The sequence below is a fragment of the Salmo trutta genome, chromosome 6 (genome assembly GCF_901001165.1).
Source record: "Salmo trutta chromosome 6, fSalTru1.1, whole genome shotgun sequence".
NCBI lineage: Eukaryota > Metazoa > Chordata > Actinopteri > Salmoniformes > Salmonidae > Salmo > Salmo trutta.
The window spans coordinates 20,358,061-20,381,128 of NC_042962.1; the positions used below are offsets into that span (position 1 = coordinate 20,358,061).

Sequence of the window (23,068 nt, forward strand, 5' to 3'; positions counted from 1 at the left end):
GAGAAAGTCAACAATCTGGTCAATCCACATTTTAAATGTAGGAGAGGTATTAGAAGCCCACAATAGAATAATACATTTCTTAGCAAAGTATGTAATAGTTATAAGCACATTTTCTCTGTCAGGATCAAGAACAAAGTCCTGCTGGGCATTAAGGAGATAGATACACGGGGTCATATCAAACTGTACATCTAGTATTTTCTGTGCAGCAGTATGTATAGATCTCTCTACAGCTCCAAAATACATGCATATAGGTTCCACTTTCAGAGGTACATCTTTTACAGTTAGGAGAAGTGTCTGTTTTCATTCTATGGAGTTTCAAAGGAGTGTAATAAAATTTGTACAAAAATGTGTAATTAGATTCTTTCATGTTTACATTAGTAGAGCAGCAGTATACCCTGTCGCAAACCTCCGCCCATACCTCATCACTGATAGTCAGACCAAGGTCCTTTCCCCAGATTATTTTCAAAGGAGTAAAGGAGGAGGCTCCTTTCTCAGAAAGGAGTCTATAGATATAGGAGATTTTGCCTTTAATGGATTGTGCTGTGACAAGAAGGGTTTGAACTTCATTCAACTGAGTTCTAAACCTCCTCTTGGAAGAAAATGAGGAAATGACATGTCTAATTTGAAGATATTTTTAAAAAATGGGATCTTGGCACATTGAATTCACTGCAGAGCTCTTGAAAGGATTTCAGTGTAGTGGTTTTCTGATGAAATAGGTCTGAAAAGGTCCTGATTCCTAGAGTATGCCAAAGGTTAAAGTTGACAACCCTCAGGGCTTTTGGCAAGTCTGGGTTGCCTACTATAGGCGAGTGAGAACATATTTGGGAGGAAATGCCCAGGTATTTCTTACAGTCCCTCCACGCTAGTAGGGTGCTGTAAATCACAAAGGTTTTGGCTATGTTGCCCACTTCACTAAAGTTATTAATGAATATAATTGAGCTTAGGGGCAATGAACCACAGGATTGGGCTTCTATCTGAATCCACCTTGACTCTTGTCTGTTTGTGATCCATGTTAGCATGTTGCGGATTTGGGCAGACCAGTAGTACAATTGAAGGGAGGGAAGGGCAAGATCACCCTTAGATTCAGGTTTCGATAGAGTGGAGAACTTGATCGTAGGTTTTTTATTGCCCCATATAAATTTGGTGCTGCTTTGGTTAGTTATTTTGAAAAAGGAAACTGGCAGATAGCATGGGAGCATCTGAAATAAATAGTTCAGTCTAGGGAGGATGTTCATACAGATGACATTAATTCTTCCTACTAAGCTAATTGGGAGGGAGATCCGGGTTTGGAGATCGATCCAGGAGTGGAAGATAATTTTCCTTGAAAAGGCTTTTCAGATCTGGTGTTATGAAGATCCCAAGGTATTGAAACCCCTGTGTCTTCCATTGGAATGGACATAGTGTCTTCATAGAGCTGGTGAGTGTAATATTGAGAGGGCAGACAGTGGATTTGTTAAAATGTATCTTATAACCTGAAAACTTGCCATACTGAGCAATTGTGTCTAAAATGGGAGGGATTTCTCAGGGTTAGATTTGTAGAGCAAGACATCATCCGCGTAGAGCGAAATCTTGTGCTGCAGGCCGCCTGCAGAAACACCCATAATACTTGGATTGCTCCTTATCAACTCTGCCAGAGGCTCCGCCCCCAACAAGTAGAGCAGGGGGGACAGCGAGCACCCTTGTCTTGTGCCCCGTCCCAAAGGGAATCTGTCAGAGTTCAGTCCGTTAGTAGTCACCATGGCATTTGGATGAGAGTATAGTGATTTGATCCATTTAATAAAGTTTAGGCCCATATTGAACTTTTCTAAGACTGAGAACAGAAAGCTCCACTCCATCCTGTCGAACGCCTTCTCAGCATCCAGTGAAGCCAGCAGGACAGGGGTCTTCTGTGCATTTATTTGATCAATAATATCAAAAAGACGGTGAATGTTATCAGAAGAGTATCTGTCTCTAATAAATCCAGTTTGGTCCGCTTTTATTATTTTGGGAAGAAGAGTTTTTAGTCTTTTGGCGAGCAATTTGTTAATTATTTTGTAGTCGAAATCCAACAAGCTTATGGGTCAGAAGGACGAGCAGGATAGAGGGTCCTTGTCTTTTTTGAGCAACACTGTAACGCGAGCTGTGTGCATTGAGTCTGGGAGAACTCAGTTTTTGCAAAAATCCTCCAGCATTGGCATGAAAATAGGGCTAAGCTGGGGCCAAAATGCTTTGTAGAACTCTCTGGGGAATCCATCTGGGCCTGGGGACTTATTAGGTGGCATGGAGGTAATTGCCTCCAGGACCTCCTCAGGAGTGAAGGGGGAGTTGAGATCTTCTTGGTCGGTCTCTGTTAATTTAGGTAGGAGATTCCCTCTAGGAAGGAATGGAGTTCTGCCTCCGTGTGTTTTCTCTCAGAGGTATATAGTTTGCAGTAAAAATCATGAAAAGTTAAATGTATCTTTTTTGGGTCATATGTGACCTCGTCCTCTGCTGTTCGGATAGCCATGATTGTACGCTCTGACTGCTCTTTTTTTAATTGGTAAGCAAGCAATCTACTCGGCCTATTGCTATACTCATGGTATTTCTGTTTAGTAAAGAAAACTTTTTTTTGTAATCTCCCGAGTATAGTCCAAATTCAGTTTGGCTTTGGCTGCTTGAAGTTGACTCCAGGAGGTGCTGTCTGGGGATTGTTTATGTACTTTTTCACAGCATTCCAGCTCCCTCTCAAGATCTAGCCTGTGTGCTTCCATTGCTTTTTTCTTAGAGGAAACATATGCAATTAGATGACCTCTTAGTGTGGCTTTAGCAGCGTCCCACATTGTGGCCGGAGAAACAGGAGAATCTTTGTTGTCTTGTGTGTAGTTGTCTATCCATGTAGTTACCAATGTATGGAATGCTTCGTTTGATAACATGGAAGTGTTGAATTTCCAGCTCTTTGACCTCGGGATGTTTTTGCAGAGGTCAAAGCGGAGGTGGACAAAGGATTGATCTGAAAGTGCTATGGTTCCGATTGTACACGTGGCTGAATTTATGAAACTCTTTGGGATAAAAATGTAATCTATACAGGAGTAGGTGTTATGGACATTAGAGTAGTATGTATAGTCCATAGATGAGCTATTAGTCTCTCTCCAGATATCTATCAGTCCCATCTCTTTAGTAAGAGAGTTCAACATCTTTGCAGATCTAGGATTTGTGGTGGGGACTTGAGATGATTTGTCTAGGGTTGGGTTAAGGGTACAAAGGAAACACAATGCTCATTGAACAAGGTTATCATTTTTGACATGACAGCAGGAGTATCTGTGTTAGGGGCGTATATGTTTAAGATAGTAATTGGTTGCCCATACTGTGACCCAGTTATCAAAATAAATCTCCCTCCGGATCAGATGTTTTTGTCAATTATGAATGGAACGTTCTTATGGATAAGTATGGCTGTACCTCTACTGTTTGATTTGAAAGATGAGAAATACACCTGTCCCACCCAAGCTCTGCGGAGTTTGGCATGTTGGGCATCACAGAGGTGTGTCTCTTGTAATAGCGTGATGTCTGCTTTTTCCTTTTTTAGAGCACATAGTACCTTTTTCCGTTTTATTGCATGACCTAGACCATGGCAGTTCCATGTCAATAGATTTAAGGTACTAGTCATCGTCATCGAACAGTAATCGAACTTTAGTGAAAGTCATCTCTGGGTAAAGGTGGATAATAGTTACAGCTGCGTTCACATAATGGGAAAATAAATGGTGTACATAAAATAACAATCTCTGAACACCCCAGCCGAGTTCCCAAACAACTGGACATATCCCGTTGGATCTATTACCCCCCCGCTCAGTCTCAATTCTGTGTACCGAAAAAAACAAAAAAACGGGAACAGTTAGCAACGCACAACGTCTCCCCCTCCCCACCAAAGAAATGCCTCATCCTCTCCTCTCCGCCCCGCATTGAGTAAATGACAACGTAGCCCCCGTCCAGACCACATTAAAAGAGGGAGAAAATAAAATCAATAGCCCAGCCTACATATACCTCTCCCAAGGGACATAGGGAACCACAAGTAATAATAGCAATAAAAAAGGGAAATAAAAGTAGACTGAAACGTTAGTAGGCCTAGGTTAGGCTATAGAGCCTATCCCTCTCAGCTAAAGGAAAATAAATATAGATTAGACGGCTATAATGACATTTAGCAGGGCGGGTGGGTCTTTGGAAGTCGCCTATATGTTGTCTTACCTCCTTAGTAATAACAGTAATCACATTTAGTCATTGGTCCATTTCTCATTGACCAGGTTTGTCTTTCAAAATATTTTTTGCCTCTTCGGGAGTTTTGAAGTGTCGCAGGGCTCCTTGGTGAAGAATCCTGAGCTCGTTTGGGTATTTGAATCCCCTAAAGATGCCTCGTCAATGGAGTATTTCTTCACCTCGTCAAACTCTCGGCGCTTTCTGCGTATTCCAGCTGACAGGTCCTGGTGTAAAGTGAGTTTGGCGTTTCCCACTGTAATGGTGTTGATTTTCGCCGCCTGTAGGACTCGTTCCTTGTCGGTGAATCTCAGGAAACGTATGGTGATTGGGCGCGGTATTTGTCTGGCTGCTGGTGGGGGCCTCAATGCTCGGTGAGCTCTCTCGAGTTCTATGGGCCTGTCGGTGGACAGGTGGAGCCACTCGGGAAGTTTGTCTTGCAAGTAGTGGATCAGTGGCATGTTTCCCTCCTTCTTTTTCGCCCAGATTTAATAGGACACAATTATTCCTTCGCCCCCTGTTTTCCAGGTCCTCTGTTTTCTCTTCCAGATGCTCTTATTTCTTTTAGCATATGCTATTGTTTCCATGGCATCTGTCAATAAGTTTTCCATGGATAGGATTCGCCCCTCTGCCTCGTCCAGGCGCCCCGCATTTATGGTTATCTTGTTGTTGATGTCATGCAATGCATTTTCCAGGATTGTCACCTTGCCCCCTATCTCACTGAGCTGAGAGTTAATGGCATCTAATTTAATGTTGAGTTCTGTACGTTGGGATCTCAGCTCAGAAAGGATGTCTTCGACAGAGTGCGAGGTTGGCATTCGTTGGGCCTCGGGGGGGAACGGGTCCTCTTGCTCCTGGCTAATGGCGCTAGCTTTTTCTGAAGCTAGCTACTGTCTTGGAGGCTTTTTCCGTCACTAATGCTCGAGTCCGGGTAAAAATGTCACCTGTAATGTCGCCTTTTGTAGCCGCCATGACTTTTTGACTAAAGCTAATGGAGTTTAAACTTGAAGTGGAGGTAAGATTAGGAATTGGAAACTACTTGTGCGGAGCTCTTAGTTCATGCGGTCATCTCGTTTAAGGGTCACGTGATCCCCCATGTTTAGATTTTTAACACATTGTAAGGCTGCATGATGCGACTCTAATGATGATTTTAAAAAAGTCGCTTGAAAGGCATGAGCTCTGCTTTGTTTTTTATGCATGCTGTACACACTACATCAGTCACTCATTCACAATTTGAGAAGCACTTGATAATGCCTAGAATTTCACTGTGTCATCCCCTTTGTGTGGCCGTAATGCATCCTAAAAAAAAATCCATGCATTTTGTACCCAGTGGCCGTTGTGCCCTTCTCCTTGAGTGCTGCGCACTCCATCACGTGATCGGGTCTTTCTCACAGGCTACAAGTGAAGACAGGCACATCGGGGACACAACTGTGCGTGTCCTTATCCAATTCCAAGGTGCATATTGAAGATATTGGAAGAACTGTCCACATTTACTTTTTGACAGCCAACAAGATGAGTAGGTCTAACGAACAGTAAAAGCACTAGCCTATGACAATATACTATCCCCCATAGTACAAAAGTCGATTCTGTGCGAGAAATAAATATTCCAATCATAGTCTGAGACAGGTGTGGGATGCGATAGATCACAAATGAATACAACCAATAGCATCAAAAAACTTTTTTACACGATGTGGGTGATGCAACAGATCAGAACGTTTAGCCCAAAATGTTGATAAACTATTAGGCTATTTCTTCACATTATAAGCACAGCAATGTGCACATGGCAGTAGGCTATAAACGTGAATGTACCATTAGCGGAAAACACCATTATCAAAAGTGACCACAAATGCAATTATGCATGTAATGCTTTTATTATTTGTCTAGTGGTGTGGCGGCTGTGCTTTGGCAAAGTGGGTGGGGTTATATACTGCCTGTTTGGCCCTGTCCGGGTATCATCGGATGGGGCCACAGTGTCTCTTGACCCCTCCTGTCTCAGCATCCAGTATTTATTCTGCAGTAGTTTATGTGTCGGGGGGCTAGGGTCAGTCTGTTATATCTGGAGTATTTCTCCTGTCTTATCCGGTGTCCTGTGTGAATTTAAGTATGCTCTCTCTAATTCTCTCTTTCTCTCTTTCTTTCTTTCTCTCTCTCGGGAGGACCTGAGCCCTAGGACCATGCCTCAGGACTACCTGGCATGATGACTCCTTGCTGTCCCCAGTCCACCTGGCCGTGCTGCTGCTCCAGTTTCAACTGTTCTGCCTGCGGCTATGGAACCCTGACCTGTTCACCGGACGTGCTACCTGTCCCAGACCTGCTGTTTTCAACTCTCAATGATCGGCTATGAAAAGCCAACTGACATTTACTCTTGAGGTGCTGACTTGTTGCACCCTCGACAACTACTGTGATTATTATTATTTGGCCCTGCTGGTCATCTATGAACATTTGAACATCTTGGCCATGTTCTGTTATAATCTCCACCCGGCACAGCCAGTAGAGGACTGGCCACCCCTCATAGCCTGGTTCCTCTCTAGGTTTCTTCCTAGGTTTTGGCCTTTCTAGGGAGTTTTTCCTAGCCACTATGCTTCTACACCTACATTACTTGCTGTTTGGGGTTTTAGGCTGGGTTTCTGTACAGCACTTTGAGATATCAGCTGATGTAAGAAGGACTATATAAATACATTTGATTTGAAATTTGATTTTAAAGCTACATTTTTATGGTAACAAAAGTATCTTCCACTAACTTGAAACTCACGCGTTGCTTATGTATGCTAGTTAGGCTCTACACCCCTTGTAAAGAGGATTAATGTGCTTAATTTGAAGAAGTTATTTGGTTACTAGTTGTGATACAAACCTTATTAAAACATATATGCCTATGGGCAAGGCTACATGAGGTGTGCGACTATGATTTGAAAAAGGTCGCAAAAAAAGGCATTGTTTCTTATGCTGGGCATCATTCACAAGTGATAAGATATAATTAAAGTGATAGGCTAATATTGTAACCCATCAGACTATTGTTGATTTAATCTCGTCTTTACATGTACAGTGCCTTCGGAAAGGATTCAGACCCCTTGACTTTTTCCACATTTTGTTACGTTACTGCCTTATTCTAAAATGGATGAAATAGTTTCTTGTTCATCATTAATCTACACACAATAACCCATAATGACAAAGCAAAAACATACTTTTTTTTGCCAAGAGTGTGCGAAGCTGTCATCAAGGCAAAGGGTGGCTACTTTGAAGAATCTCAATACAAATAAAGAAAGACCCTGAAATGAGAAGGCGTGTCCAAACCTTTGACTGGTTCTGTATATGGATGGCTGTAACATCAAGGTGTGAGTGATGAACAATCATCTCCATATGTGTGTTAACTGTAGAGATCTGTAAAGAAATCTGGTCATTATCGTTATAGCTTTCTTCCTGCTCCACATGATCGTTAGCGCACACACGCGCGCGCGTGTGTGTGTCTACAGGCAAACACGATGAAGGAAATTGTTTCATGGAGAGGAAGATATTTTGATAAGTGTATTTATATTAAAAAGATATTAGCTTATGTCTTACTAGGGAATATTTAGCTAATATATTAAGACACAAAATGATAAATGGCTTAATTAAATCCAGTTTCATTAGAAAAAAATACTTAATTGCTTATTTTACAAGAAAACATTTTGACCTCGTGTTAACACTGTCAGACTCGCGACTGCATAGTAAGCATAATCATCCACTTAATATTGTAACGTGACAGAATCATCTCTGCACTCCCAACGCTGCAGAACTGAGCGGGATTTGCTTGGTGAGGCAGAAATATAAAACAGTCCTTCTTTATGGGCCTTTTTTAGACATAAAACTGTAATCTTGACCCTAACACTAAACCTGTTTTTATCCCAAATGTTCATTCAAAGTGTTAGCAGCTACCACTGCAACAAAACAAGGAACAATTCAATTTGAGCAGAGGCGGAGCCACCACATTACTAACCAATCAAATCACAGTATCCCCCCCCGTACTTACATCCGATAAGCATGACGCAGATGGAGAAGATCTTCTCAGAGTTGGTGTTGGGGGAGACGTTGCCAAAGCCCACGCTGGTCAGACTGGAGAAGGTGAAGTAGAGTGCCGTCACGTACTTGTCCTTTATGGAAGGGCCCGAACCCTGCACCGTCTCGTTGTAGTGTTTCCCCAAAGACTCGCCCAGCGTGTGGAGCCAGCCAATGCTGCCATTGCGCTCCACGCTGCCGATGGCGTACCAGATGCACGCCAGCCAGTGGGCGATAAGGGCGAATGTACACATGAGCAGGAAGAGGACGGCGGCGCCATACTCCGAGTAGCGGTCCAGCTTCCTCGCCACACGCACCAGCCGCAGGAGGCGGGCTGTCTTCAGCAGGCCTATCAGAGTAGTCGTCTGGCAGGAGAGGAGAAATGGTTTGTTTAGTGTCCGATCTTACCTTGTCAGGGCCCGTGTTGCAGGCTTTTGCTCCAGCCAAGCTTTAACCCAACTGATTCATCTCATCTATGTCTTGATTGAAGACTGTTATTAGTTGACTGGTTGAATCAGGTGTGTGACTGCTTGACTGGAACAAAAGTCAAAAGTCTGGGCCTTCTGCAGATAAAGTTGGCCACCCCTGATTTAGGAAGTCAGCTCAAAGTTTTAAAGCTTTATTGTCCATTTAGGATAAACAACCTTACTGAAATGTACAGAATGTGCAAATCACCCTCTGCTCCAAACTTGTAACCAATCCCAATCCCTCAGCAGCAGTTAAATCCACTCTATTATATACTGTGCTGTTAGTGGGTTCAGTTCAGTTCCCACCAATTACACTTGTCTTAAGGAGCCCCTACCGCGTCAATACACAAAATAAATAAGGCCTTGATTACTTCCCTACTTGGCAGAAAGCCTAGTTCCTCACTTTGCAAGACATTTTAGTCCTCTTCTGGGGAAAATGTCCACTTCCTTGGCTCACTGGCCACTTCAGGTTCAATTAATTAAACATTGGCAAGAAGGTTGAAAGTACAACCTTTCACAGTTGTTTTTCTGCTCCACAGACTTCGAGTGGATATCCCTTACTTTTAATTAATTGGAGGTCCATAAATGATGGAGATCTCAAAGGGAGATTTGACTTTGGAGGTCCCAAAAGCTCAATGCAAATAGTTTTCATTGGTCCTTATTGATTTTCTATAGACCACTATACAGGATCTAACCACCCTTTAATACGGAATCAAACCTTTCAATTCAAGACTCAACCACAGTTCTTTAGGCATCGAGTCAACAGTACAATGTAGGCCTTAAGTAGGCCATCATAACATCTGACAATCTTCATAACCCAAGATGCATTCCAACACACAGTAGTCCTCACAAAACTCCTTTACCCACAATGCCCTTCCCTTCCTCCCACTTCCTCACCTCCTCTCCGCTGCGGTAGATGAGCAGGTCGAAGGGAATGGCTGCCACCATGTCGATGAGGAACCAGCCCTTGAAGTAATGGACCGCTATCCTCAGCGGGGCGCTGACCACCTCGTCGTTAGTATTGACGTATGTCGTCCTGAAGTTAATGACGATGTCCACGATGAACATGATGTCCACGATTAGGTCAACCACGTTGAGCGGCGAGCACGAATAGCCACAGTTCACCATAGCCGCCTCCTCGTGGTCGTTGAGGAGGAAGGCGGCGGAGTAGGGGGTCAAGATAGCCGTGTAGATGACCAGCAGCAGGATGAGCCAGTCCCACACCGCCTTGAAGGGGCTGTAGTGGAGGACGGTCCACTTGTGGATGCGAGGGGCCTGGAGCTTGTATTCTGGCAGGACGTCAGCACCCAGCGACAGCACCTGGTGGGAGAGAGAGGGGGAGGGGTAAGACTTTCTGATCAAGAAGTTGGGTCAATATGATAGAAAGAAAGAAAGAGAACGAAAAGAAAAAAGAAAGAAAGAAAGAAAGAAAGAAAGAAAGAAAGAAGGAACGAAAAAAAAGAACGAAAAGAAATAAGAAGGAAGGAAAGAAAGAAGTGGGCAGGGAAGGACAATATGAATGTTTCCCCAAAACCTCACAATATCGCCTCATAACGCATCTGTGACCCTGTATAAGGTAGCATGGAATAGACAGGAGTTCCTTGGACCGCATGTGCTTTATTCTTTTGGAGGGGAAACAACAACGTTTTACAATTAGAGCAATGTTCAGTGTCCAGTGAGGCTGAAGGAAGCTGTTGTGATAGGAAGGACTCTCCTAAAGTAATCCCTGAAGCAGAACGGAACAAACAAACGCTCAAACCCACATGCACGCACATGAACACTCACACACATGCACATTAACAGTCAAATTCATAGCCAGAGCATGCATTTCCAGTGGATTGGATTTGTTTCAGTAATATATTCCAACTCCAGTCAGCAGCAATGAAAAATGAAACTAATCACAAAGAGAGAGTTATTTCCTCTGGTCTCCCAGAATTAAACAGTAGTGAATCACGCAGCCAGGATGGTGTGTTGAACTGATCAGTAATAATGGGACACAGACATAACTCAGTACATCTCCCACTCACGACCCAACATCTAACAGACAGACACCGTCTCAATAACACTGCTAGGCTATATCATAACAAGGGCATGATGCTGTGAATAGAATAATACAATTTCTGTTACACTTGTTATATACTATGTCACATAACATCTTAGCTACTATATAGGTATAGTGCATTCAGCTGAAAAAAGGGCAGTAAAATGAAGCTTTACCCAACGCTATCCGATTCCGAAATCCAAAGGTAAACCATTTTTAAGGGAGCCAACTGTAGCCGAGAGCTTTACTACTTCTTGTCTGCACTGGTGGGTCTGACCTCCCATTTCCCAGGTTAAGTAGAACAGCCTCCCTGCCTTGAACACACACATCCCCAGGAGAGGACAGATTGACAGACGTTCTCTAACCATCTGTGCAAGCATATTGCAACAGAATACACTTGTAGCTAGCTGAAAACACACAAGCTGCTTTGACAGTGTCTCATGTCACTCGCCCAGAGGCTCTCACACACGCACACACAAATCACATTTTAAATCGGCTACACAAATCAGATTTTAAACCGGCTACACAAATCAGATTTTAAACCGGCTACACAAATCACATTTTAAACCAGCTACACAAATCAGATTTTAAACCGGCTACACAAATCACATTTTAAACCGGCTACACAAATCAGATTTTAAACCGGCTACACAAATCACATTTTAAACCGGCTACACAAATCACATTTTAAACCGGCTATACAAATCAGATTTTTAAACCGGCTACACAAATCACATTTTAAACTGGCTATACAAATCACATTTTAAACCGGCTACACAAATCACATTTTAAACCGGCTATACAAATCACATTTTAAACCGGCTATACAAATCACATTTTAAACCGGCCATACAAATCACATTTTAAACCGGCTACACAAATCACATTTTAAACTGGCTATACAAATCACATTTTAAACCGGCTACACAAATCACATTTTAAACCGGCTACACAAATCACATTTTAAACCGGCTATACAAATCACATTTTAAACCGGCTATACAAATCACATTTTAAACTGGCTATACAAATCACATTTTAAACCGGCTACACAAATCACATTTTAAACTGGCTATACAAATCACATTTTAAACCGGCTACACAAATCACATTTTAAACCGGCTACACAAATCAGGTTGTAATATTAGCACGCGTATTAATGCAAATATGAAGAATTGCACAATTTCGACACGCACTTGATTAACTTGCTTCAGTGAAAGGGGATAAAAAGAAGTAGAAAATGAATGCAGAGAATATTTGTGGTTATTCCTGAAATATACGACTTTCCAGAAACAAGTCTCTCACTGTTGCCGCTTGCTATAGACCTCCCTCTGCCCCAGCTGTGCCCTCGATACCACATGTGAATTGATTGCCCCTCATCTATCTTCTGAGCTCGTGCTACTAGGTGACCTAAACTGGGACATGTTTAACACCCCGGCCATCCTACAATCTAAGCTTGATGCCCTCAATCTCACACAAATTATCAATGAACCTACCAGGTACCACCCCAAAATCCGTAAAGACGGGCACCCTCATAGATGTCATCCTAACAACTCGCCCTCCAAATACACCTCTGCTGTTTTCAATCAAGATCTCAGCGATCAGTGCCTCATTGTCTGCGACCAAATGACCACCCCTCATCACTGTCAAACGCTCCCTAAAACACTTCTGCGAGCAGGCCTTTCTAATCAACCTGGCCGGGGTATCCTGGAATGACATTGACCTCATCCCGTCAGTAGATGATGCCTGGCTATTCTTTAAAAGTGCCTTCCTCACCATCTTAAATAAGCATGCCCCAATCAAAAAATGTAGAACTAGGAATAGATATAGTCCTTGGTTCACTCCAGACCTGTCTGCCCTTGACCAGCACAAAAACATCCTGTGGCATTCTGCATTAGCATCGAATAGCCCCCGTGATATGCAACTTTTCAGGGAAGTTAGGAACAAATATACACAGGCAGTTAGAAAAGCTAAGGCTAGCTTTTTCAAACAGAAATTTGCATCCTGTAGTACTAACTCAAAAAGGTTCTGGGACACTGTAAAGTCCATGGAGAATAAGAGCACCTCCTCCCAGCTGCTCACTGCTCTGAGGCTAGGAAACACTGTTCCCACCAATAAATCCACTATAATTGAGAATTTAATTAAGCATTTCTCTACGGCTGGCCATGCTTTCCACCTGGCTACCCCTACCCCGGTCAACTGCCCGGCACCCTCCACAGCAACCCGCCAAAGCCCCCACCATTTCTCCTTCACCCAAATCCAGATAGCTGATGTTCTGAAAGAGCTGCAAAATCTGGACCCATACAAATCAGCCGGGCTAGACAATCTGGACCCTCTCTTTCTAAAATGATCTGCCAAAATTGTTGCAAACCCTATTACTAACCTGTTCAACCTCTCTTTTGTATTGTCTGAGATTCCCAAAGATTGGAAAGCTGCCGCGGTCATCCCCCTCTTCAAAGGGGGTGACACTCTAGACCCAAACTGCTACAGACCTATATCTATCCTACCGTGTCTTTCTAAGGTCTTCGAAAGCCAAGTTAACAAACAGATTACCGACCATTTCGAATCCCACCGTACCTTCTCCACTATGCAATCTGGTTTCAGAGCTGGTCATGGGTGCACCTCAGCCACGTTCAAGGTCCTAAACGACATCATAACCGCCATCGATAAGAGACAATACTGTGCAGCCGTATTCATCGACCTGGCCAAGGCTTTCGACTCTGTCAATCACCACATTCTTATTGGCAGACTCGACAGCCTTGGTTTGTCAAATGATTGCCTCACCTGGTTTACCAACTACTTCTCTGATAGAGTTCAGTGTGTCAAATCGGAGAGCCTGTTGTCCGGACCTCTGGCAGTCTCTATGGGTGTGCCACAGGGTTCAATTCTCGGGCCGACTCTCTTCTTTGTATACATCAATGATGTTGCTCTTGCTGCTGGTGATTCTCTGATCCACCTCAACGCAGACGACACCATTCTGTTTACATCTGGCCCCTCTTTGGACACTGTGTTAACTAACCTCCAGACGAGCTTCAATGCCATACAACTCTCCTTCCATGGCCTCCAACTGCTCTTAAACGCAAGTAAAACTAAATGCATGCTATTCAATCGATCACTGCCTGCACCTGCTCGCCCGTCCAGCATCACTACTCTGGACGGCTCTGACTTAGAATACGTGGACAACTACAAATACCTGGGTGTCTGGTTAGACTGTAAACTCTCCTTCCAGACTCACATTAAGCATCTCCAATCCAAAATTAAATCTAGAATCGGCTTCCTATATCGCAACAAAGCATCCTTCACTCATGCTGCCAAACATACCCTCGTAAAACTGACCATCCTACCGATCCTCGACTTCGGTGATGTCATGTATAAAATAGCCTCCAACACTCTACTCAACAAACTGGATGCAGTCTATCACAGTGCCATCCGTTTTGTCACCAAAGCCCCATACACTACCCACCATTGCGACCTGTACGCTCTCGTAGGTTGGCCCTCACTTCATACTCGTCGCCAAACCCACTGGCTACAGGTTATCTACAAGTCTCTGCTTGGTAAAGCCCCACCTTATCTCAGCTCACTGGTCACCATAGCAGCACCCACTCGTAGCACGTGCTCCAGCAGGTATATCTCACTGGTCACCCCCAAAGCCAATTCCTCCCTTGGTCGTCTTTCCTTCCAGTTCTCTGCTGCCAATGACAGGAACGAACTGCAAAAATCTCTGAAGCTGGAGACTCATATCTCCCTCACCAGCTTTAAGCACCAGCTGTCAGAGCAGCTCACAGATCATTGCACCTGTACATAGCCCATCTGTAAACAGCCCATCTATCTACCTACCTCATCCCCATACTGTATTTATTTATTTATCTAGCTCCTTTGCACCCCAGTATCTCTACTTGCACATTAATCTTCCGCACATCTACCATTCCAGTGTTTAATAGCTATATTGTAATTACTTCGCCACCATGGCCTATTTATTGCCTTAACTTACCTCATTTGCACTCACTGTATATAGACTTTTTGTTTTCTTTTGTTCTACTGTATTATTGACTGTTTGTTTTGTTTATTCCATGTGTAACTCTGTGTTGTTGTATGTGTCGAATTGCTATTTTATCTTGGCCAGGTCGCAGTTGCAAATGAGAACTTGTTCTCAACTAGCCTACCTGGTTAAATAAAGGTGAAATAAAATAAAAAAAATAAAAAACTGTTGTTAAAAAAAGGCAGGCAATCTAAGACAAATTCCTATGACTAAGTTCTTAGGGATGTGAGGCGGGACTGTGAGTAGCTTCTGTGAATGCCACAACCAGCTCTGTGTCACGAGTCACCACTGACACAGGCAGTGTGTGAGGGTATGGGAGGAGAACATTCTGGACGCTGTAAGTGACTGAGCTCTCCAGGGCTTAGCAACAGGCTAATAAAAAGGCAGAAATGAATATTAGATTTGGTCAGAGAGAGAGACTTTTTTTCTCTCTGGGTGTAGCAGTGTGACGAGGCCTGAGGAGAACAACAGAGAGAGCTGGATAAACAGTGGGTTGTGTGAGCTCCAGCTGAGGCCACGGGTGCAGCTGCCCGACGGCTGCGGTGCCTCTCTCTTTTCTCCACCCTTCCTCTTTCCTTCTTTCTCTCCCTCCACACCCCAAATACTCAGGGGAATCTGTGTTCTTACTAATCCAGCACAGCTGATGGCTCTTAGGCAAGACGTTCCCATTCTTGTTGTTGTCATTGTCGTAGAAGTACCCAGCAGATCATGGCCCTACCACCATAATATCAGAACTAGAAATGGGGAACCCTCTTGCTAATGTGGTGTACAGTATCAGCACTTTGATTATGTATGGACCATCATAAAAAATATTAAGGACACATTGGTTAGTTACAGTCCTTTATTTAACTGCCGTTGTTTCTTTGGGATACATTGAAAAATCTCCACCATGTACCAGTTAATACCCAGGAAGATATAATTTACATTTTAGTCATTTAGCAGATGCTCTTATCCAGAGCGACTTACAGTAGTGAATACATACATTTCTTTATTTTTACTTTTTTTTGGTACTGGCCCCCCGTGGGAATCAAACCCACAACCCTTACATTGCAAGCACAATGCTGGCGCTGCAAGCACCATGCTCTACCAACTGAGCCACAGGGAAGACCAATATGAATTGTGTTGAGGGCTTTGAAGTATCTGAGAAAGACATAACACATGATTACCTTCGTAGATACATCACCTGCAAAAGCCTGTAAAAATACAGTGTGTTCTCATTCCACAATAACAACACTTTGGATCTGCCGTCTATATCACACCATGTTGTCTTGCCCTCAGGTTGATTCAGTGTGGCACCTGTACCCAGAATGCTCCTCTCACTGAGACAGGGGCGATATTTCCAGCTGAGCGTGTCAGACAGACAGACAGGCGGGCTGGGGTGTTCAGGGGGAGGGCCTGATTCACTGGCAGGTCGCCTTTGGGGGTCCATGGGCACGTACGGCAGGTGCTCAGCCAAACAGTGTTCAGTGATTGTGTTAGGAAGGCAGGTGCTGTGCTAGACTGCAGGTAGTACATCATGCAGAGGTGTGTGTGTGTGTGTGTGTTTGTATATTGTGTGTGTGTGTGTGTGTGTATGTATGCGTGAGGCCTATAATTCACAGTGTGTTGGCCCTTCTCTATGGAGCTGGGTCATGTCAGGTCAAATGTTTCTGAGCTTGAACTGCACTAGGGGTTTCTATCATGCCTCCCACTGACTAATACAAAGGCAGATGGTATTGTTTATGTCATGGGTGCAGTGAAACATGCATGCCAAAGCAACTTTATGCAACTTTGCTTGTAGCAAATGTCCATCATTTCTGGGGGTGGAGGCAGACATTGGAAGACTTACTCAATAGGACAACCACATGACTAGCCTGGGTGCCAGTCTACCACATGACTAGCCTGGGTGCCAGTCTACCACATGACTAGCCTGGGTGCCAGTCTACCACATGACTAGCCTGGGTGCCAGTCTACCACATGACTAGCCTGGGTGCCAGTCTACCACATGACTAGCCTGGGTGCCAGTCTACCACATGACTAGCCTGGGTGCCAGTTTACCACATGACTAGCCTGGGTGTCAGTCTACCACATGACTAGCCTGGGTGCCAGTCTACCACATGACAAGCCTGGGTGCCAGCCTACCACATGACTAGCCTGGGTGCCAGTCTACCACATGACTAGCCTGGGTGCCAGTCTACCACATGACTAGCCTGGGTGCCAGTCTACCACATGACTAGCCTGGGTGCCAGTCTACCACATGACTAGCCTGGGTGCCAGTTTACCACATGACTAGCCTGGGTGCCAGTCTACCACATGACTAGCCTGGGCCCCAGTCTACCACATGACTAGCCTGGGTGCCAGTCTACCACACGACTAGCCTGGGTGCCAGTTTACCACACGACTAGCCTGGGTGCCAGTCTACCACATGACTAGCCTGGGTGCCAGTTTACCACACGACTAGCCTGGGTGCCAGTCTACCACATGACTAGCATGGGTGCCAGTTTACCACATGACTAGCCTGGGTGCCAGTTTACCACATGACTAGCCTGGGTGCCAGTCTACCACATGACTAGCCTGGGTGCCAGTCTACCACATGACTAGCCTGGGTGCCAGTCTACCACATGACTAGCCTGGGTGCCAGTTTACCACATGACTAGCCTGGGTGCCAGTTTACCACATGACTAGCCTGGGTGCCAGTTTACCACATTACTAGCCTGGGTGCCAGTCTACCACATGACTAGCCTGGGTGCCACTCTACCACATGACTAGCCTGGGTGCCAGTCTACCACATGACTAGCCTGGGTGCCAGTCTGCTTCTGCTCTCTTGCCAACTCCTTATGGAATTGACATGTCATGTTTAGCATGTTTTGACAATTGAGTAGACAAAAGCACAAACGGATCTGGGACCAGGCTACCACATAAGGTAAAGGAGTTCAAAACCAGGTAGCCCCGACAACAGAGTGATAAGATACAGTACCCTTTAGAATCAATGGTTCATCTACATTAGTTTGGCCGTTTTAACTCTAACGCACATCTTCCTGGTGATCTTCATAAGCATATTACAGGTTTGGGGCTAAAGTAAGCATGGCTGCTTCAGTGAGCCTTCAAGTTAAATTGAAAAATTGGGAAGACTTTTAGCTGTAGGCTGATTAGTGAGAGCATTTGGTCTATATATAAAACAGCAACAAAAACACAAACCCAGCATATACTGCAGGGTCATGAAGAGAGGTCAGACGGAAGCAATGAAATCATCCGCTCTTAGCCTTGGTAAGTCAATGACTCAGTGAGGCATGAGGTTGAACAAGGGTGAGAAACTGGGGTGAGGCTGAATAGGGGTGAGGAGTAGGGGTGAGTAAGAGTGAGTATGAGTGAGATGGGTGGAGAGCTGGAGTGAGGTATATGGGGTGATGTACAGGGGTGGATAGCAGGTATGGAGAGCAGGTGTAGAGAGCAGGGGTGGAGAGCAGGCATGGAGAGCAGGTGTAGAGAGCAGGGGTGGAGAGCAGGTGTAGAGAGCAGGGGTGGAGAGCAGGTATGGAGAGCAGGTGTAGAGAGCAGGGGTGAAGAGCAGGCATGGAGAGCAGGTGTAGAGAGCAGGCATGGAGAGCAGGTGTAGAGAGCAGGGGTGGAGAGCAGGCATGGAGAGAAGGTGTAGAGAGCAGGGGTGGAGAGCAGGCATGGAGAGCAGGTGTAGAGAGCAGGGGTGGAGAGCAGGCATGGAGAGCAGGTGTAGAGAGCAGGGGTGGAGAGCAAGGGTGGGGTATAGGGGGTGAGGTACAGGGGTGGAGAGCAGGCATGAGGTATAGGGGGTGAGGAGAAGGGGTGGAGAGCTTTTAGCTCCCAGAGTAAGATTTAAACAGTGAGAGTTAAAGTGAGTCGCAAAGCAGTGAGTAGTGTTTGTGTGTAGTGTGTATCATGCACGGTGCAAACACATTGTATAGAGGAAGCAAAACAGTGTTTTTATCAACAGTTTTCATCAACAGTTTTTATCAACAGTTACACCTAATGAATTGTACATTACTGTCTATATTTAGCCTGTTAGAAAAACATAATCACTATGACGTGTCTGTCAGACGCACGCACACATACAGTTCAGTGCCGCACCCTTCTCCAGTGAGCCTCTCCTCCCAAAAGACTTATTGGGTTATTTTTAGTGATGTGTGTGAAACCAAACAGCTTTCTCATAAAACATGTCTACATTTCACAGATATCACAAAAGCTACATTGGAGGACAACAACCAGGGTTGTAGCGCTGCAGGGGCGCAGGGGAGAGCTGGTAAAACTATTTCCGGAAAATGTATTCTGATAAATAAATAAATAATATTTAAATTACCACAAATATTCCATGAAAAACGGTAGAATGACAAAGCAAATAAATATAGCAGCTTAGAGGTAGATAGATGGTGGTTACTTCCCTGTCTTCTCTCTGGCGGTGGTGAGAATGATGAAGAACTGTAGGCTGTGTGTGTGCCCTGCAGAGACCCGTCGGAGGCTTAGCACTTTGGCCAATCAGAACATTGAAAAAAAAAAAAAGAATTCACCATGTGTTTGCCTTGATGTTCATAAAACTCCACAGACCCCCTCTCCCCTCTCTACCCCCACACATTAACTCGGTACCGTTACCCCCTGTATATTGCCTTGTTATTGTTATTTTATTGTTACTCATTTATTTTGGTTTATTTAGTAAATATTTTCTTAACTCTTATTTTTCTTAAAACTGCATTGTTGGTTAAGGGCTTGTAAGAATTTAATGTTGTATTTGGGCTCACGAGACAAATAAAATTGGATTTGTTTTTTGATTCTATGGCTGTTTTAAAACACAGTTCCTTCAATTTTACATAGTAATGATTTATGTTCACTACTTGGTCAATTGATTATATAGCATGTTCAATCTATGTCAATAAATTCTATGAATTGATACTTCACCTCTCTGTTGAATTCTTTTCTGTAGTAGGGTATATTTAAACCATGCGTTCAAGCTAATCAAATCAACGTTTATTTATGATACAGTGTGTAAGCTACACATTACAATGAAATACTTACCCACAATAAAGCTCTCCTCGCAATCAGTGCAATGATATTAAGCTACAAGTAGCCTATTTGTATTTACATTAGGCCTACAAATAGCTATATACCACAGTCATAGGCTTATTAGGCTATACTGCAAATGATTGTTGTTTGTTCCTGAACTAGCCGAATGGTAGAGCTATCTTTCAATGTGTCCTTCAGCATCACCAGTTGGTTCCACTTCTTTAGCATCATTGTGTGATCCTGGCGGTATACGTTCAGAAACACAAAGGGTGCTCCAATCGTTTAAAAGAACACCCATCAAGATGTTGCCTACGTCTAGAATTCCTATTCATCACTTATTATTATTATTATTATTATTACAAATAGAATATGATCACAATGAGGCACGTTTAGTAAAGATAGATTAAAGCTGAATTAATGTCTTGCAAGATCACATAACGATGAATTAGTATTTTACATAATAGAACTGAATAGAATCGCATAGCATAATAGACCTGTGACGTTGTTACACCAAAAACACCAGATTTCTAATGAGAGTTTAGAATGGTTAGCTGTGCAACAACTAAGCAGAGCCACGAGTCAGGATATACGCTTTGATTGAAACAAAATACAAGAAAAGGCTAATAGTTTAACACCATCTGCTGTAATTCACTCCCCAAAAAGTCATTCAAGAAGATATACATGTGTCATGACTGTCCTGATCAGGTCAGGGTACAGGAGACCACCACCCTACAGATTATCTCCCAAACCCCCAACAGAGGAGGAGAGATCTAGGGGTCTGAAGATGTGGGGGTTTTATGACACCTCACGCCCATAATAAAACTTAGGCCACAGAGAAATTCCTTTGTCCTAACAATGGAGAACTGGCCTCAGAACATTAAACATGCAATAAAGGGACTTTGGAACAATGGTTTCCGTCAGCCACAATGGTGGTTATGACGAAAAGTGGAATATTAAAATGTATGTAACTTTTGTATTTGTTTTTAAAGGTTAAGAGATGACGTTATTATGAAAACATTGTACCTTTAAGAGTTTTCCCAGTATATGCCTGATGTTTATACATTGTACGCTGTTTGGAAAATATCCAAATCAAACAGAATGTTTTGGTAAAGATGAAATGTGAAGTTAGTGTCTAAAATCGGATTTTTAGCCAAATCTAAGCCTTGCCCCCTTTACTTGGTCCGCCCAGAGAATTGCCCTAAAGGCGGTTACACCCACTTCTGACCCGAGGGTATAAGACAGGAGAGTGAAGAATTAACATAGGAGACTATTGACCCCAAGCTGCAGCTAAGGTCTAACAAAGTCGACGAACCCCAAAACGAAACACAAGGTTGAAGACAAAGAAATATTTTTCTACACGAGCTACGGACGAGTAGCTGTGTCTAAGCGGGTGAATTCAAGCCGAACCACCCAGCCTCCACTCTCCATTGAATCGTGGTATCGACACCATTCGAGCCGAAGCTGTGAGCTCTGAGCTACAGAGCTGTCTGTCCTTAACGGGCCAACAAGCGCCATAGTGTGTTGGCCCGTTATACTAAGTCCTAATCAATAGCTAGACTGTGTTTTGTGTATGTGCATTTTTATCATCATTTTAGCTTGCTAGTAAATAAATAATCAACTAAGATTGGTGTGGTAAATTCAGTGGTAAAGCCCGGGTCCGTGCAGATTCCCGGATTATACGACGTTTAGATTATGAGACTGTAGAGGAAATTGATTAATTTAGCGACTGTTGTAATCGATATTCTGATATCCTTTGAGTTAATTTGGGAAATAGAAACTCAATCAAAACAATGTTCCCATGGTGCCCCAGGTTAATGAGTTAATAATTGCTTGATCCATTGCTTAATTCATTTAATCACGTAATTATAAACCGTTAATCATTCGATGAGCAACAGTCGTCACATTAACTAATACAACGTCACGACACATGCATATTCTATTTTCATTAAACTGATTGAGATCAAATGATTGGTATGCAGATGCAGTTTCACCAGTAAAACATGAAGAATTGTCATTCACAATTGACAGTGACGATGGCCTATTTTTAAATGAGGTATTATATATTCTATATAATGATATTCAATAGGATACATCTATCGGTATTAAATTCGATTGAGGAAATGATGACCTCATTTACAACAACAAAAAATAACTCCCCCACCTATAAAAATAGCACTACGCCACTGACAACAACACTTTGAAATGTAACTTTGTTGCAATGTATCTGCAGTTGTCAGTAGCTATGATAAAAGACAGTCAAGAAAGGATTTCAGATACTGTCTACAACAAACCATGTGAAAAGTTCAAAGTCATCAAGTGTCTCTTTCAGACATCCTTGGATTAAAGCAACCCTAAGTTATGAAACACAGTTTCCTCCTAATAGCTCTGATATTGAGACATAAAATCGATGACCGGATCAAGCCTTGAGGTACGGTACAACTAATGCTATTACAAAATTGCTGAAAGGAATTCAAGGTCAAAATATTGATGGAACACGTCAACTTGAATTAAGGTGATGTCCAAGAAAAGGGTAAAAAGGGACAGAGCAGAGACATGTCTATAAAAAAAGACAGTCCAAAAATGAAGGCATCGACAACTTCTTAGAGCTAAAAGAAAAAGTCCTCTTCCTCGTGATGAAACAAAACAAGCCCAGTGTTGGACATCTTGGCAAACCCAGCTACTTTATGCTGTCAGGGGTCAATATGAAATATAGTTTTCATATGTTTTTTTCTCTTACCTCATGGTGTGAGTGCTGGCTAGGGGTTGTAAAGCAGGGGGCCGTTGTGTATGCATGCTTTGTACATGTGTGTGTATGTTTTTTTTGCATGTGTGAACGTGTACAGTATCTGTGTGTGTCTGTGTCTGTGTGTGTGTAACATCACAAGGCTTAGGGGTTCATAACGCCACATCCCCTCGATCTAAAAGCCAAACATATTGAAAAATGAAACATAGCAGGAAGGGCCTTCTCACCCAGGACAATGTTCCCCTGTTCAAACCGCTCTGCCGTCATCTTCTCAGCTCCCGCATGGCGTTCACTACCTTCATGGCTCTTTTCTCTGCTCTCAGTGGCTGGCCGTCTGGCCATGGAAAGGGCTAGCAGGACCAGCAGGCAGTGCAAGGTGGAATTCTCCATTTCTGTACTGTAACTTCTGAGAACCCTTTGAATTGTAGTGTAGCTGATGAATATGGTTTCATGGTGGCACTCATTTAATGCTGTCATGATACAGGGAAGGTCTTACTCTGTATTGAGGAGAGAAACTAACAAGGGTTCATTGG

At 43.5% G+C, this 23,068-nt stretch overlaps 1 protein-coding gene across 2 annotated transcripts in view; it reads right to left on the reverse strand.

Moving 5' to 3' along the window:
* The window catches only part of kcnh2b (potassium voltage-gated channel, subfamily H (eag-related), member 2b), a 283,242-nt gene that overhangs the window by 17,322 nt on the left and 242,852 nt on the right, over nt 1-23,068 (reverse strand). For both annotated transcript variants that reach the window (XM_029755692.1, XM_029755693.1), the window contains 2 exons: nt 9,600-10,022; nt 8,210-8,600 (listed from right to left, as the gene is read on the reverse strand). In XM_029755692.1, the coding sequence (XP_029611552.1) occupies nt 8,210-8,600; nt 9,600-10,022 (814 nt within the window). The remainder of the gene's footprint in view (nt 1-8,209; nt 8,601-9,599; nt 10,023-23,068) is intronic.